This window comes from Podarcis raffonei, chromosome 3 (genome assembly GCF_027172205.1).
Source record: "Podarcis raffonei isolate rPodRaf1 chromosome 3, rPodRaf1.pri, whole genome shotgun sequence".
Lineage (NCBI taxonomy): Eukaryota > Metazoa > Chordata > Lepidosauria > Squamata > Lacertidae > Podarcis > Podarcis raffonei.
This window is the reverse complement of record NC_070604.1, coordinates 1,484,280-1,501,337: the sequence shown is the minus strand read 5'-3', so window position 1 is coordinate 1,501,337 and position 17,058 is coordinate 1,484,280. Positions and strand designations below refer to the sequence as shown.

Below are 17,058 nucleotides of genomic sequence, written 5' to 3'. Positions count from 1 at the left end.
TTACTAAAGTCCAGTAACAAAATTATCAGTGTGCATTAGAAATTCCAATCCCTTTTCATTTAACACTAATCCACCTACCAACTTTTCAAATTATTATTATTATTATTATTATTATTATTATTATTATTATTTATTGAATTTATATATCACCCTTCATTCAAAGTTCACAGGGTAGTTTACAATATATAAATCCCAAAATACATAACATAAGAACAAGCAAAACAATAACCCAGCCACCCACCCTCTCGTTTTAAAGGCCATAGATAGTTTCACTAGCCATTTGAAAGGTCAAATGGTTGAAAACTCAAGCTCCTCTCATATTTCAAATACATTATTAGATACAGATACTGATTTTATCATATTGTGATGCTGTCATATCCAACAGTCAATCAACCTATAACATTCACAGCAAGCCATGAGGCTGTGCTGTAGAACAGTCTGAGTTCCTGCAGACGTATTTGTTTCATGGTAGAAACTGAAACTTTGCCTCAGTTTGCTCATTATTATTTAGGAAAAGTATAGTTCTTAATTTAACTTCTGTAAGAATTATTGGAACAAACTCTTGATATTTCCACATTGATCCTGATGCTTTCTCATTTTCTTCTTTCCTGATCTACTCTGTCATGCTCTTGTGAATAGGTGTGTGAATCTGAACTTATTCCTATGGTTTATCTAATAGCATTGAAATAAAAGCTTGACATAACTGAAATATGACATGAGATTCTCCACCACGAACCTTCCTTGACCTTGGTACAAACGTGACACCAGCCTCATCTCAAAACATGTCCTAAAGGCACTCTGAGAAACACCCTCAAACCTTGCATAAATCAAGCTGTCTATTCAACTCCTAAATGGGAGTCAGCAGACAAAAGATAGCCAGTTCAGCCACAGCCCACTAAGATGACTTTCATGCAAACATTTAATTTGCAAGATGGGCAAGGTGAGAAGCAGGCAGAAATTCTGGGATGAATTCAAATGTATAACAAAACTAGCTGAAGGAGAAAACAAGCTTGCGTCATCTTTCATGTGACAGCCCTTTAGATATTTGAAGATGGCTCTCAGTCTCCTCTTTTCCAGGCTAAGCATATCCAACTAGTGCAGATGAAAAGAAAGGAGTTCTCAACTTCTGTAAAGTCTTCTGTAACTTACTTCCATTATTTCCTGCTCAGCAGCTACCGGCACGACTGAAACCATATTCAAAATTTCCACAACAGCTTTCAGGTTTGCAACAGCTTTCATACTTTGCTGCTGTTGCTTGATGGTACGGTTCAGGTGGCTGAGGAATTCAGGCAAATTCTTCTTTTGCTCAGGACTAGACACCAAAGACTAGAATTAAAGTTAAATGTGTTAAACACAGAGTAAATTGCACTTAAGGCTTGTTATTAAATAGAAAGCCCACAGATTCTCTTCAGCCAGCTGGAAGAGCCACAGAATGTTGTGAAATTAATTCTAGAAGGGAATCTTGCTTCACAAAAGTGCAATTTCCTGATTTCCCAGGTGACCGTCACTTGTGGCACAACCAACTTTTCCTGGTTTGGCTCCCACGGCTTCAGCAGCTAAATGATAGAGACACACTGAACAGGCCGGGATTCTCTTTGGTGTTTCTTTGTTCAATGAAATAGGACGGAGCTGGGGGAGGAAAATGGATTTCTGTTCGAAAAGCTTTGGATGCCCTGGAAGCCTTGCTACAGAGAGGTGGAAACACTATTCAGCAGTATGCAACTTGGGGCACAACTACACTTGTGTTTGTAATGTTAGGAAAAGGTTAAGGAAGAGTTGTGATAACGCAAAGGGACAAATGACTTGTTGCTTTTAACATTCTTAATTTGTTATTAAAATGTGACACCAGAGGGCGCTGCAGAGCAAGTGTTTTGACGAAAATAAACCATTTTTAAGTATAAGTATGCCCTGGGACATTTTACAACGATAGATCTAATATCATTCTAATAACGTTAAAACCAGTCAGAGTAGATACAGCCCCAGTGCCAAATTCATTTCCATAACATTCATAGCTGGAGATCACATCAGGTGTGCAGTTTAGTGCTAATGCAGCTGCCTAATGTGTTTGCTCCATTGCCATTCTGGGGGCTTCCCGAAGGGGGGTTAATATTGCAAGTGGGTTGTTCAGATACCACAAACTGATCATTGACACTGGGGTCTTTTTAACTTGCTAGATTTTCTGCTGAAAGGGAAAACCCAGGTCAATGCAAAAAAAAAGCAGGTTGGGACTTTGATGCAGACAAGGTTGTGTGGCTGCTGTGACAGCAAAACAAAGCCCACATTCCAATGCATGAGCAGCAGCCCCACAAAAAACTCTCCTCCTTGAGCCCCGGACAGAGCTGGAGGCTGCCCTTCGCCCTGTTCTCACAGAAGCTCAGGGACTGTGATGGCAGCGAAGGAATAAAGATCCCCTCCCCCATGATTCTGGCTCCCCCCCCCCCACTGAACAGTCATGGGAGATGTGGGAAAGGATAGATGCTTATTATTATATTAATAATATAAACAAACAAACAAACAAACAAACCTGTTCCTGGGCTTATCTCACTTATTTCTTTGCAAGCTGTTCAAAGACCATCTGTTTTAAGGGACAGCGCAAAGCTTCTAAAGAACCTACACCATAGCTGTCAACGTTTCCCTTTTTTAAAGGGAAATTCCCTTATTCCGAATAGGATTCCTCACAAGAAAAGGGAAAAGTTGACAGCTATGACTTACACAAAACCCCAAAATGATATACTTGCAATCAAACTCACTCAGGTGTCTTCAATTTGTCATAAAGTGGAGATAACCCAGTATATACAGCCCTCGAAGTCTTTGAAGAGCTTGCAAAAAAATAAGCGAGATCAGCCCTTGAGGAAAGCTTACCAGAGACAAAACGTGTTGGACTACTAATAAAATAATAAGCACTCATCCTGCCAGAGGTACAGGGCAGCCCAGCCGAGGCATCTTGGGCAGCAGAAGCCCCCAAGGCCCTTCCCCCGCAGGTGGCAGAGGCAGCGTGGAGGGTGGCAGTGGGGAGCATGGCAGCAGGGTCAGTTGGCAGAGGCAGCAAGAGTGGCAGACTGTCTGGCCAGAGTGGTGCATGCTCTGGTTATCTCCCGCTTGGACTACTGCAATGCGCTCTATGTGGGGCTACCTTTGAAGGTGACCCAGAAACTACAATTAATCCAGAATGCGGCAGCTAGACATATAACACCGGTCTTGAAAGACCTACATTGGCTCCCATACATTTCCAAGCACAATTCTGTTGGTGCTGACCTTTAAAGCCCTAAACGGCCTCAATCCTGTATACCTGAAGGAGCGTCTCCACCCCCATTTTTCAGCCCAGACACTGAGGTCCAGCTCCGAGGACCTTCTGGCGGTTCCCTCACTGTGAGAAGCGAAGGTAAAGGGAACCAGGCAGAGGGCCTTCACGGTAGTGGCTCCCACCCTGTGGAACACCTTCCCATCATATGTCAAAGAAATAAACAACCATTGGACTTTTAGAAGACATCTGAAGGCAGCCCTGTTTAGGGAAGTTTTTAATGTTTGATGTTTTATCACTTTAATAATAATCATCATCATCATCATCATCATCATCATCATCATCTGTTGGGAGCTGCCTAGAGTGGCTGGGGAAACCCAGCCAGATGGGCAGGAAATAAATAATAATTTATTATTATTATTATTATTATTATTATTATTATTATTATTATTATTATTCTACTCCTATGTGTTCCCTCCAAATGAATGCTTCATACTTTGTGACCTCTCTGTCACCATTTTAAAAGCTCTTAAACCTGCTGATATAGCCCAGCAATGTTCTGTTTACATATGTGCTCAACTCGTTTTGCACAAGGTTGCTAATTTGAGTTGTTGCAGTGTATAATGTTTAGTTTTAAAAATCTATTTCTCTGAATAGTCTGGAGGCAACCTGTGCTCCAGACAAAGGGATGCTTTTACCTCTGCAGCGCTGAGAAGGTTGTCCACTGGGACAGCTAGGCAGCTATTTCCCACGATCTCCCACAAATTATGTTTGCACTTATAGGTGATACTTCCTCTGACAGGGTGGTTTGCCTCATTCCTGCAAGGCCTTGTGAGCTCAGCTCCATCCTCTCCGGTGCCAATCTCTGAAGAATTGCATGCTACCTTCTTTGCTGTGAAAGAAAGGAGAAGAGACGTTGTTTTATCTCTTGAAACATCAGGACGCCATACAGTGTAGACAAGTGTAATGTATGGACAAGTATAAGGACATTTGGATCACATTGATACAAAATATAGTAAGCTGCAAATAAACACACACACGGATAATAATAAGATTTGCATATATACGTAGCAATAGAGTATACCTTCCTCTGCACTTTTTATTTATTGTTTTTTTTTGTTCAGTTGAAATACAAAATTAATACCAAGAAAGGACACCAGCCGTCTACAAATGCAAAGTGTCTCTCTTCCTTTTCCCATTTTTATTGATGTGAGACACTTCGAGAGACAATACTTGTCTGAAGAGTGGGATAGAAATACAGTAAATAAATAAAATTAACTGACAGAAAATGCCCAAATTGTCTCAATATGGCTTACGGTAAAATAGAAGAAACATAAACATCAGAATAGCACACAAACAAAGAAATCAAAGGAGAAAAGTCCTTCCCAAAGAGATGCTTACCCACTCGAAAATATGTAACACTGATAACTTTGTGTTTGCGGGCACCATTGGTAGTGTTCAGCTCACATGTGTAATCCGTTTTGGTTCCAGACTTGTCTGCTGGGCATTGAGATTCATTAGCCTGAAGGAGGTACGTGGTACAGTTGTGAGTGGCAGTGGTGGTCCCTGCAAGGAAGGGAAATGAGTTAGAAGCAGGTCAAAGCACTGCCTGCAACTGAGGCTGAAAACTGGTCAACACCTTGACTCAAAGCAAAGCTGAAGAGTTGCTTCAGTGTCAGGGTCGCTGGGTGGTCAGAGTACGATGTCAACCCCATTTAGAAGTTGGCCAGTATGTTATCAGCTCCTACTCCCAGTAGAGACTTTGGGTCTAACATGTCCTACAAACTTATCCAAAGCGGCCTGTTTAATTCCAGTAGGATGTTTTCAGGGACATGCCAGACAATTGCTCCCGGCCATATCCAAAGCTGCTCTAGGCCAAAGATACCACACTTAGAACTGTAGAGCTGGAAGGGACCAACCCCCTGCCATGCAGGAATCTTTTGCCCAACGTGGGCCTCAAACCCACAACCCAGAGATTAAGAGTCTCCTGCTCTACTGACTGAGCCACTGGAAGACAAGGAGAGGCAGCAGGAATTTGTGACTAGGAATGAATGAACACCCCCAGTTCCCATCAAAAGCTGTTCGCTTTGTGGTCATTTCTTGCATACACTAGCAAACAAACAAAAACCCTCAAAGTGTTTTGCAAGGACTCACAAGGAATGCTTACAAAACCAAAGTGTTATTATCATTAAAGGTAAAAAGGTAAAGGTACCCCTGCCCGTATGGGCCAGTCTTGACAGACTCTGGGGTTGTGCGCCCATCTCACTTAAGAGGCCGGAGGCCAGCGCTGTCCGAAGACACTTCCGGGTCACGTGGCCAGCGTGACAAGCTGCATCTGGCGAGCCAGCGCAGCACACAGAAACGCCGTTTACCTTCCCGCTGGTAAGCAGTCCCTATTTATCTACTTGCACCCGGGGGTGCTTTCAAACTGCTAGGTTGGCAGGCGCTGGGACCCAACGACGGGAGTGCACCCCGCCGCGGGGATTCGAACTGCCGACCTGACGATCAGCAAGTCCTAAGCACTGAGGTTTTACCCACAGCGCCACCCGCATCCCGTTATTATCATTATTATTTATTAAATTTGTAGCTGCCCTTCATCTGTAGATCTCAGGGCAGAGCACAACATAAAAATACAATATAGAAAACACAAAATACATAGTAAAAATAAGAACAAAAACAAATCAATAATCCTCCTCCCCCTTGCAGTTTTCTCTCCCCCCACCCTCCTCACAAGGAAAAAAAGGGCCTCTCCTTGTGAAGGAGGCAAAGGGATACCAGCAGGGAATGGCCCTCCTGGCTGACTCCAGAGGCTGCTGTGGCTCTGCCTGCAAACTGAGGCGGATTTAGGGGAACAGGACCAGTTCGCCTGCACTGGGAGCAACAATGACAAGCAATGGAAGGTGAGTGGCCAGGGTGGGGGTGCTGCTGGAATTTTAAAGCCCAAAGTCCACCACTGCTGTGATTCACCACTCTGTGGAGCCGGCAATGACAGCGCAGGAGAAAGAGCCTGACTCTTGACAGGTCTCCTTGTGCTTTGCAAATGCTGTGAGAGAGATGCATGTGTGGAGTTGGGCAAAGAAAACGTTTTAGGCACACTTAGGAGCCAAGAGAGATTCTTGCACTTCATACCTGAAATATTTATTGCTCCATTTATTTTCCAGTAATAAGTGAAGAACTGCATATCTCTGTCTGTGCAGCAACTCAGTTCTTTAGTGTCACCATTGCATACAATCACAACATCCTCTGAGGGCACAATTTTGATTGGAGAGACTGTTATATTAGTCCCAGCAACATGTATGACTGACACATTATTAATCCATTCCATAAAGCTGCAACGGTAATAACCTGCAAAAAAGACAAAAATCTGGTATTTAGCTCCATAAAGCAACCTTCCAGCTTGTCTCATCTCCATGATAAAATTAACTCAATTGAATCAAAGCATTAAATGAGTGGCAAAACCTTTACATTTACATCGCTGATCTGAATGTGCAAAGGAACTGAATGTGCAAAGGAACCAGCCGTTTTGTGTTTGGAGCAGCTCCCCCGAAAGGGCAATTTTAGGCTGCATTAATGGTTTCCAAGCTTTGGTTCCTCTCTCTTCTGCTCTGCTCTGGTCTGCTCTGGAGAACTGCCTTCCGTTCTGGGCGTTTTCCTTTAAGGAGGAGATAGACCAGCGGCTCTCAGTGAAAATGGCTGGTGGTCTTGGTAGACCATTTAAGGGTTTTTCTGCTTGTTGCACAATTGTAATGTGCTGTGCTAGATGCTACATTTTAAATCCAATTTTTATTACTTCTTCTATTTCTTATACAGTAAGACCGCAACATACTCACATTTACCTTGTGCCCATCCAGCTTCATGCGCTTGGCAAAATAAAATAAAATAAAATAATTAAAAGGGGACAGGCCTCGGGGGGGGGAGACTTTGGCCACATACCCCCATGGCACTCGATGTGTTTTGACTATGTGCAGTTTTGGCACAGGTGCAATGGGCACTAGCTGCCTCTGCCTGGAGGGTGGCAGACTCTCCCTTGCTGGAGATTTTCAAGCCAAGGCTGGGTAGCCATCTGTGGAAGATGTTCAAGCTCTGGATTTCCTGTATCTGCATGAGTTAACCAGCAAAAAGCCCACAGTTCCTTCCACAGAATGGAGATTATAGGTAACATAAATATTGCCAACTCACTAAAGAAACATTAACTAATCATGAGAGATAATCGGGTCGCATGACCCCTCCTGGTACACCTGAGACCCCGGGGGGGACACCTATTTTATGGTCAGACAACTAGAAGTGCATGACTCTTGGGAAGGGCAAGAACATCTGCAGAATTGATTTAACAAGACACAGAGAAAGCTGTGGCGCCCTAGTCACGGCTGCATCCCTTCTCTGAATCTAGGTTTCCATTGCATGTCACTCTGTATGTTACAATCTTAGAATATGATGGTCATTGTTGTTGAATATGATGGTCACTGCAGGCCACCCAATTCACTCCCAGCCTTGTTGATGCAGAATATTGCAGTGTTTGCTTGATGCAGTTTTATTCTTTGGAGTATTGTCTTACAGAGGGTAATAATCTGTATTTGTTCCCCATGTTCCCTAGTGACAGACTACTTCCCCTGTCCTCACTTTGGTAGGAGGTGACTGTAAAGCCTAGGTCTGACTCAGTATAGCAATTCTTACACTCTTGACTTAAATACTTTTCTATTTAGAATTACCGGCATCTTCCAATTTAATGTTTGTAATTTTCAGTGTTGATGTTGACTTTCCATCTATAGTGTCATTTTTAAGAAGCTCCCTGCCATGGCTAAAAGTTTCTGGGAAGTGCCAGGTTGCCCCCGAAGAAGAATTTGACTCGCATGTCATTGTTACAGTATCACCCTCAAAAATGTCATCAGGAGAAATGGAGATGTTTGTTCCACCTGCAAGGCAAAAAGAGAAGTTCTCAAAACCAACGAAAAGAAAGCTTTATTTCTTGCTACATATACAGAGTGCCACTCACCTAATGCATCAACTATTCATTTCACAGTTTCACTTGCTGTTGTTCTGAATGCACCCAGGAAAGCTTTGGAAAATTACGGTAGTTTGCAGAGTCTAGACAAGGCCTTGACCAAGGGTGGTTGCGGCAAAAGTGAACATGTCTTGCTTTCCTGTCATGGAGTTTTATAAGTGGGATTTTCCAAAGTGACCAATGGCCTTTAGCTGAGTGGGTTTAAACTCTCCATGTTTAGAATGAAGGCAGCACCAATGGGCAGGTGTGCTTCCCACCTTCCAGGGCAAATGAGGAATATCCATTCCCAATTTTCACTGGCAGAGCATCAGCTGCGATTGCAACCCAAATACATATTCCTGATGTGATATATTGACAACCATGTATGATGCTGGCAACATTGCTCTTTGACAGGAAGCTAAGTTTATCCCTTCTTCCACCAGCACCTAGAGCCCTGCTTTTCCCACATCAGCAGTTAATACCCATTGACTAGGTAAAGGTAAGGGGACCCCTGACCATTAGGTCCAGTCGTGACTGACTCTGGGGTTGCGGCGCTCATTTCGCTTTATTGGCCGAGGGAGCCGGCGCACAACTTCTGGGTCATGTGGCCAGCATGACTAAGCCGCTTCTGGCGAACCAGAGCAGCGCACCGAAACGCTGTTTACCTTCCCGCCAGAGCAGTACCTATTTATCTGCTTGCACTTTGAGGTGCTTTCGAACTGCTAGGTTGGCAGGAGCAGGGACTGAGCAACGGGAGCTCACCCTGTCACGGGGATTCGAAGCGCCAACCTTCTGATCAGCAAGCCCTAGACTCAGTGGTTTAACCCACAGCGCCACCCGCGTCCCATTGACTAATGACTATTAAAAACCCGTCCACCAAAGACAGGTAGATTTGACTTGATTCTTACTGTTGTGTGGATGCAGGGAAGACCCCTTCCACAGCCAGAAGCCATGGTGCAGAGTACACAGAGCTTTAGATGGCACGATCCTTCTGGCCTAGCAAGGTTAAACTCTTCCCCTTGGAATGCAGATGTATTCATACACGTATATTGGGAAGGTGCATCAGTCTGCACACACAACAGAACGACAAGTTCCTTGCATAAAACTATTTGGAGAGCTCTGTGAAACCAGAACATGAAGCTTCCACCAAAAAGTTCCGAAGACACCCTGCAGCATGCCCAGAGGCTGCTGAGCACCCGGGACACAGGCTGTGCACATGCTGTAACTTTAAAACACACTTTCCCCTCAGATGATTCTGGGCTCTGCAGCTTCCTCCTCAGGGTGCTACAGTTACCAGCAACTCTTTAGCAGACTGCAGGGATCAAAAGTCTTTGAGGGAGAGAATGTGCTTTGAATGTGCTTTAAAGGCAGAGTGCGGGGGGGGCTCAGCTTCTCTCTCCATAATCAAAATGGGGTGGTCTGGAGGGTGTTTTATATGTGTATTCATTGTGGGAGAAAAATGGCATTTCTACCATTAAAATGATAATATACATCTCAATAAGCAGGCTTTTGACATTACCATGCACTTCCATTGAAGACACCTCAAATGATGTGGGCACAATCTTGTAGGAACGATCTAAGGCTTCAGCTGCATCTGTATTTGCACTTTCAGGCGGCATATTCACTGCTGATGTTAATTCATATTGAACCATGATGCTTCCAGGTCTATGCAAAAAGGATATCATACCTGATTATTTCAGATTCATTATTAGTATATGGGTATAAATTGTAAGATAAGAGAGGGAAAACAACAGTGACCTTACTGTGGGGGTCTGCTATAGAACGCCAAGCCAGACTGAAGACTTAGATTATGCCTTCCTAGAGCAGATTACCAGCTTTCGAAAAAGAAGAGACATAGTAGTCATGGGAGACTAAAACTACCCAAATATCTGTTGGAACTCAAACTCTGCCAAGAATGAAAGGACAAAAAATTCCTCCATTGCCTTGCTGACAATTTCATTTCTCAGAAGGTGGCAGAAGCATCAAGGGGATCATTTATCTTGGACCTGATCCTCACCGATAGGGAGGAACTAATTGACCAAGTGGAAGAACTCAGAAACTTGGGAGGAGGGAGGAAGTGATCCTGTCCTCTTGGGTTTCATGTTACATAGGCAAGAGAACAGTGAGTGTAGTTGGACATGCACTCTGAACTTTAAGAGGGCCAATTTCTAAAAGCTTAAGCATCACTGTATGAGAGATCCCATGATACGCAGGCTGAGACCCTCCCTGCCCGCAGACTGTCTCGCCAGAGTGGTGCATGCTCTAGTTATCTCCCACTTTGACTACTGCAATGCGCTCTACGTGGGGCTACCTTTGAAGGTGACTCGGAAAGTGCAATTAATCCAAAATGCAGCAGCTAGACTGGTGACTGGGAGTGGTCGCCGAGACCACATAACACCGGTCCTGTAAGAGCTACATTGGCTCCCAGTACATTTCTGGGCACAATTCAAAGTGTTGGTGCTGAGAAAATGTGATGAAAATGATGTATCGATGGTATGTAACACCGGTGAAATTAGCAAGGATATATAAGTAACAAATGTTGGAAATGTAAAGAAAAGGAAGGTACATTCCATCATATGTGGTGGGAATGTAAGAAAGTTAAAAGCTTTTGGGAAATGATATATAATGAATTGAAGAAAATGTTGAAATATACATTTGTTAAAAAACCAGAAGCGTTTTTACTAGGCATTACAGGTAATGAGATAAATAAGAAAGAAACGAAGTTATTTTCATATGCAGTGACAGCAACAAGAATACTGATGGCCCTGAAATGGAAACAAGAGGAGCTACCTACAATAGAAGAATGGAGAATGAAAATGATGGACTATGCAGAACTTGATAGACTGACTGGAAGGATCCGAAATCGACGAGATCAGAGATTTACAGAAGATTGGAAGAAATTTATAGAGTATATGCAAAAATTAAGTGATAATCAGATAACGTTTGTAAGTTTTAATGAAGCTCTGTGAGGAAAATGTTAGAATACTACTAAAAATAGGGTTTAATATATAACAATAATATAAGCATAAGTTAGAAATGTGGAAGAAGTAAAATTATGAAGGAGTTTCAGACAAGTTGAGGGAAGTCAAAAAAGAGAAATGGGATTTAATTAAGATGTATGGATTATATAATTTTGTATTGGAAAATGAATAAAAAATATTATTAAAAAAAACAAAGTGTTGGTGCTGACCTTTAAAGCCCTAAACGGCCTCAATCCTGTATACCTGAAGGAGCATCTCCACCCCCATCGTTCAGCCCGGACACTGAGATCCAGCACCGAGGCTCTTCTCATTGCAAGAAGTGAGGTTACAGGGAACCAGGCAGAGGGCCTTCTCGGTAGTGGCGCCTGCCCTGTGGAACGGCCTCCCAGCAGAGGTCAAGGCAATAAGCAACTATTTTACTTTTAAAAGACAACTAAAGGCAGCCCTGTTTAGGGAAGTTTTTAATGTTTGATGCTGTATTGTTTTTAATATTTGGTTGGAAGCTGCCCAGAGTGGCTGGGGAAACCCAGCCAGATGGGCGGGGTATAAATAAATTATTATTATTATTATTATTATTATTATTATTATTATATTATTATTATATGGTCAGAAATACTCAAAAAGAAGGGAGTCCAAGATCGATGGGAGTTTCTTAAAGGAGAAATATTGAAGGCCCAAATGCAGACAATACCAACAAGAAAGAAAAGTGGGAGGCATCTAAGGAGCTTACAGATGAGCTGAGATGTAAGAAGGGCATGTATAAGAAATAGAAGAAAGGGGAAATCACAAAGGAGTAGCAAACAGTTGCAAGGAGCAGGTTAGCTGGGTCCAGCTAAGGATGAACTCAGGCTTGCAAGAGAGGTTAAAAACCATTTTTAAAAGGTTTCTTTGGCTATGCTTGAAGCAAGAGGAAGAACAAGCAAGTGGCAGGTCCTCTGAATGGAGAAGACAGAGAAATACTATTGAGTGACAGAGAGAAGGCAGAACTGATGCAATGCAGGGGGTTGAACTAGATGACCCTCAGATCCCTTCCAACTCTATAATTCTATGATTCTATGTAATAAATAATGAAAAATTTCATGATGTTTTTAACATTTTAAAAATATTTTTATAGATATTGGGAAGGAAAAGGAGAAACTAGTTTCAGCTACAGCTTCTTTGTCACCTTATCTACCTGGCCAATGGAGAGGAAAGCAAAATATTAAAAACATAAAAGGCTTTAAAACAGAAATAAAATTGTCCCTATCCTATTTTAAATGCTAGTGAATATTCAGATTTTTGTATTGATACTGATGATGGGCAAGTTGCAGCCCCTGCCAAAAGCTATTTTAATTAGGCTCTGGCATCCCAACCTCATGCTAAGCAGGATGTGGAATAAAATTTGTAGGTGCTGAGGTTATTTTACACTCAAATAAATATTATGTTTTGCTTTGGCTTTGCACCTACATGCAAAGGTGTTCACGCTGTGGCTAGAGACTAAGCAGGACTCCATTCGGTGTGAAACTGGCATGATGAACAGCACATCCAAGAGCAGAATTTCATAACAAAGTGCAGGATTCATTTGCATTTTGGATAACATTGTATTAACATGGATTTAAAAGTAAGCACTGGAAATGCAGTGAGCATAACAATAAACAGTGTAAACTCCCCCTTAATGTCAACTGCTTGAGAGGGGTGGAGGCAAAACGAAGGTGCCTCCTTCCCAAAAGGGGAAGGGGGTCAAGAAACATGTGGTGGGAGCAGGCATGTGTTTGTGTGTGCTGCGCCTACCTTTTAAAATTAACAAGGTGTCCAGAGGGAATCCTTTATGAAAGCCCTGTGGTCACTTGCAGGGTGTCGGGCTCTTTGCAGATGGGCAGCACTTGGAATGGCCACACAGCCACAGAATCATAGAATTGTCAAGTTCAAAGGGACCTTGAGGGCATCTAGTCCAAGTCCCCCCAACTGAGAAATCTCAGCTCAAGCTTCTGTGACAGATGGCCATCCAGCCTCTGCTTTGAAACCTCCAGTGAGTCCACCACCTTCTGAGGAAGCCCATTCCAAATTGCACTTCTTTCTCGGAAGTGCTTTTCTAAAATGTTTAAATTCAATAATGTGACTAATGTACAAAGATCAAAGCATTTTTTTATTTTCTCCTGTAATCCAAGTGAGTGCAAAGGGAAAGAAGGTGAATGTTTTCGATACCTGAATCCTGCAACTTTTACACTTCTGAAGCCTGGCAATGATTTGTATCCCTTGGTAAACTGGAAAAAAACCCAACAATATAAATTATGACATCTTTATGAGACAATTAAAACCTCATAGGAAATTGGACTGTTTTATTTCACCTAGTAGACTGTGAACATGCCTACTTCATGCATGGAATGAAATGAATCTATTACATTACTTTATTACTCTGTTACTGATTTTATTAATTTTATTAATGGATGGCCCACCTGCACCCAATTTGGAAATGATCCATTAAAGATTAAAAATACTTCCACTGAGCTTCTGCAATTGGAATCTCTTTCTTAAGTAAATCATTTCCAAATCGGCAAGGCCGCCAGGCCGTATCAGGATCCCAATGTCACCATCAGGAGTATATTGGGGGCTCAATAGTTTTTGGACCCTTTCCAAACCATTTTGGAATGGATAACCTTCACCCACCTCAACTCATTAAATGTGCCCCTTTTAAGGAATCAGTGCAGTTGGCACAGTGCTGCTGTAAAATGATAATAGCGCCCAGTCAATAACATGGCAGCTGCATTTTGCACTAATCAGTTTTCTAAAGCAGGCCATGCAAGGATCCCTTATGATATTTTTTGAAGATATTAAATCTATATTCTGCAGATGATAGCTGTCAGAGGCTTAATGCTGTCCAGCTGGCATAGATAAGCCTCCGGGCTCCCAGCCAGTTCCAAACTATTTGATTTATTTGACAAAGTTCAAACGTACATCTCCAGCGTTTCAATGAGCGTCCGTCCAGTTGTTGCCCAGTTGCCGCCTCTAATCTTTCTTCTTCCTTTTCCGCACCCAGCATGCAAGTCTGCGGAAACTCCTCCCCTGACGTCCTCTGTGTACAGAATGACTTGTCCCAGGCTCATCCTCCTCCCCCTCTACGTCAGACCCACTGTCAGGCGACAGGCTGCCGATAATCTCTTTAGGCTCTCTATAACTGCTGGTTTCTGTCCTTTCATCTTTTCCCGTTTGCCTCTCCCTGACAATAGCTGTTAGAATCATCTCAGCAGGTATGTTGCACTATAACATGCACCATGAAGTTTTGACCTATGAAAACCTCTGCCATACCTCAAGGATCACCTTGTAGGAGGTATTTTAATAGCTGGGAGAGGATATATGAATTGCAATTTACCTCTCCAGGTCTCACATGCGTGGGCTGAAGAGAGTTTTAGAAGTCCCATCCTCGGCAGCAATATGGAGGCCTGTCAGAATTGGCAGTAAGTGGCGCCTTCCTTTAATTAAGTCCAGCTACAAATCAAGCTGGCTTCCCTCTTTATTTAATTGGACAACTGGAAAGTAAGCTCAAAATCTGATTTTTTTACTCAATAGTCTTGCATTGGTTTTCAGCTACAGCATCAGTAAAAACTATGCAGGGGAAATACTTATATTTACAGTAAAAACAGTCTCAGGCTTGTGCCTGGAACTGGAGCAAGTGCAGGACACGTCTGTCCTCATGGCTGGCTGAGGAGAGAGGAGGGAGGGGGAGGGAAGAGGGGAAATGACATCACACAGAGCCCTCTCTGCCAGTGGCGTAGCGTGGGTTGTTAGCACCCGGGGCAAGGCAAGTAATTTGCACCCCCTAACCCGTGGATTTGCACCCCCTAACCCTAACCCCCAGATGTTGCGCCCGGTGCGGCCGGCCCCCCCTGCAACCCCCACGCTACGCCACTGCTCTCTGCCAACTACATTTTCTGTAGTATGAGTAGCTGCCTATCAGCAATATAGCTCTGTAGTATTAGCCCCTTCTTATGCTAACTATCAAGGGACTTGGGTGGCACTGTGGTCTAAATCACAGAGCCTCTTGGGCTTGCCGATCGGAAGGTCGGTGGTTCGAATCCTCGCAACGGGGTGAGCTCCCATTGCTCGGTCTCAGCTCCTGCCAACATAGCAGTTCAAAAGCACATCAAAGCGCAAGTAGATAAATAGGTACCTCTCCAGCAGGAAGGTAAATGGTGTTTCTGTGCGCTGCTCTGGTTCACCAGAAGCAGTTTAGTCATGCTGGCCACATGACTCGGAAGCTGTCTGCGGACAAACGCCGGCTCCCTCGGTTAGTAAAGCGAGAAGAGTGCCACAACCCCAGAGTCATTCGCGACTGAACTTAACTGTCTGGGGTCCTTTGCCTTTACCATATGCTAACTAGCAAGAATATGTGTTTGTTAGTTTTGGCTGCTAATCTCGCACATGCATCTCCTCATATGAACCAACCCAGACCCTGCAGTCAATGGCTGTGGCTCCTCTGTGAGATGCCCAGAGGGTGGCAAGACAAGAACAGGCCTTTTCTGTGGTGGCTCCCCGCTTGTGGAATACTCTACCCAGGGAGGCTCGCCAGGCACCATCATTACATATTTCTAGGCACCAGGCAAAAACATTCCTCCTCTCCCAGGCTTTGACTAATTAAACAATCTATGGCCATTTTAACGGTGGTGGGGGAGGGGCATCGTTTTGTTTGCAACAATGTATTTTTGGGTTTTTATATTGTAAACTGCCCTGTGATTTTGTAATAATAACAGAAATGCAACATATCTCTGCCACATGCAGAACCAGCTCAAACATACCGCTTTCTCCAAATCACTTTTGTATCGCTTAAACATGCTAGAGGACAGATTTCTCAGATCATCTTCAAAGTCTTTGTCAAGCCGGACAGACATTTTTATAATGTATATAAACGGAACACCTAGTGCAGAAAAGAACCGGAAAAGTAGTATTACTAGTAGTAGCAACTACTGCTGATTACTACACAGCAATAAATTTTGTTTTAAAAAAATCACTGTAAAATTCTTTCAGTCTGTCCTCAAATCTTAAATATCTGTTCCTGTCTTGTTGTTTTGCACACAGCAAAGAAGAGAGACCTTAGACTAAACTGCAGCACTGGAAGCACATGGAATTGCATGTAGAGGAAGAGCAGCTTGGCTGCAGGAATAAGATTGTAAATAAAATCGGGGAGAAGACCTCAGAGAGTGTAGCAATAAGAATAAAGGAGGGCAGGGAAAAGAAAAGGCAAGTCCTGCGGAAGACCTCTCTCAGGAAGGAGTTCCCTAATCCATGGAGCAGCCAAGAGAGACCAGAGTCGTTGCTGGGCCATCTTTAAGAAGCAGGTTCCACTGAATTCAGGGCTTACTCCTGGTCAGCGAGTATAGGATTGCAGTCAGTCTTAGAGATAATTCACATGGTAAATGTGTGACAAGTGAGGGGCTCAAATGTTACAAAAAGCACTGGGAAGCAAAGTTCGAATTCTAAAGCTGAAATGAAATTTCATGAAATGGCCCTTCCCTGAATTCCTTGGGGAAAGGGATAAAAGTGTTTTCAATGAAATGTCAAAATCCAGCAAATTTCAAATTCTGCTGACGTCAAAATCAGATGTCATAATGTGAAATACTCCTTTTCCGCCCTAGCTGCTACAGTATGGTTGCCCTCATTTACTGCCCATTACCCCCCCTCCTACCTGCAGATTGCGGTTGACAGTGGGTCCCCCGAGGAGGGCGCTGGGCCAGGCAGGTGCAGGTCTCTCCTGCCGGCGCAGCACTGGGACAGGCTGGAGTAGCTCTGCATGCGCTGGCCGGCCATTCATAGCCCGACTCACAAGAACAGTGGGTGCCCTGGGGGCCACCTGAGCTGCACACTAAGGTAAAAAAGCATGA

The 17,058-nt window shown here is 43.5% G+C and overlaps 1 protein-coding gene across 1 annotated transcript in view; it reads right to left on the bottom strand.

The window, feature by feature from the left end:
- Positions 1 to 17,058, bottom strand: part of ADGRF5 (adhesion G protein-coupled receptor F5) — a 43,971-nt gene that overhangs the window by 8,443 nt on the left and 18,470 nt on the right. The window contains exons 6-14 of the mRNA XM_053382418.1: positions 16,863 to 17,039; positions 15,976 to 16,094; positions 13,388 to 13,446; positions 9,742 to 9,887; positions 7,951 to 8,154; positions 6,371 to 6,586; positions 4,643 to 4,807; positions 3,940 to 4,187; positions 1,150 to 1,326 (exon numbers count right to left, since the gene is read on the bottom strand). Of these exons, the coding sequence (XP_053238393.1) occupies positions 1,150 to 1,326; positions 3,940 to 4,187; positions 4,643 to 4,807; positions 6,371 to 6,586; positions 7,951 to 8,154; positions 9,742 to 9,887; positions 13,388 to 13,446; positions 15,976 to 16,094; positions 16,863 to 17,039 (1,511 nt within the window). The remainder of the gene's footprint in view (positions 1 to 1,149; positions 1,327 to 3,939; positions 4,188 to 4,642; positions 4,808 to 6,370; positions 6,587 to 7,950; positions 8,155 to 9,741; positions 9,888 to 13,387; positions 13,447 to 15,975; positions 16,095 to 16,862; positions 17,040 to 17,058) is intronic.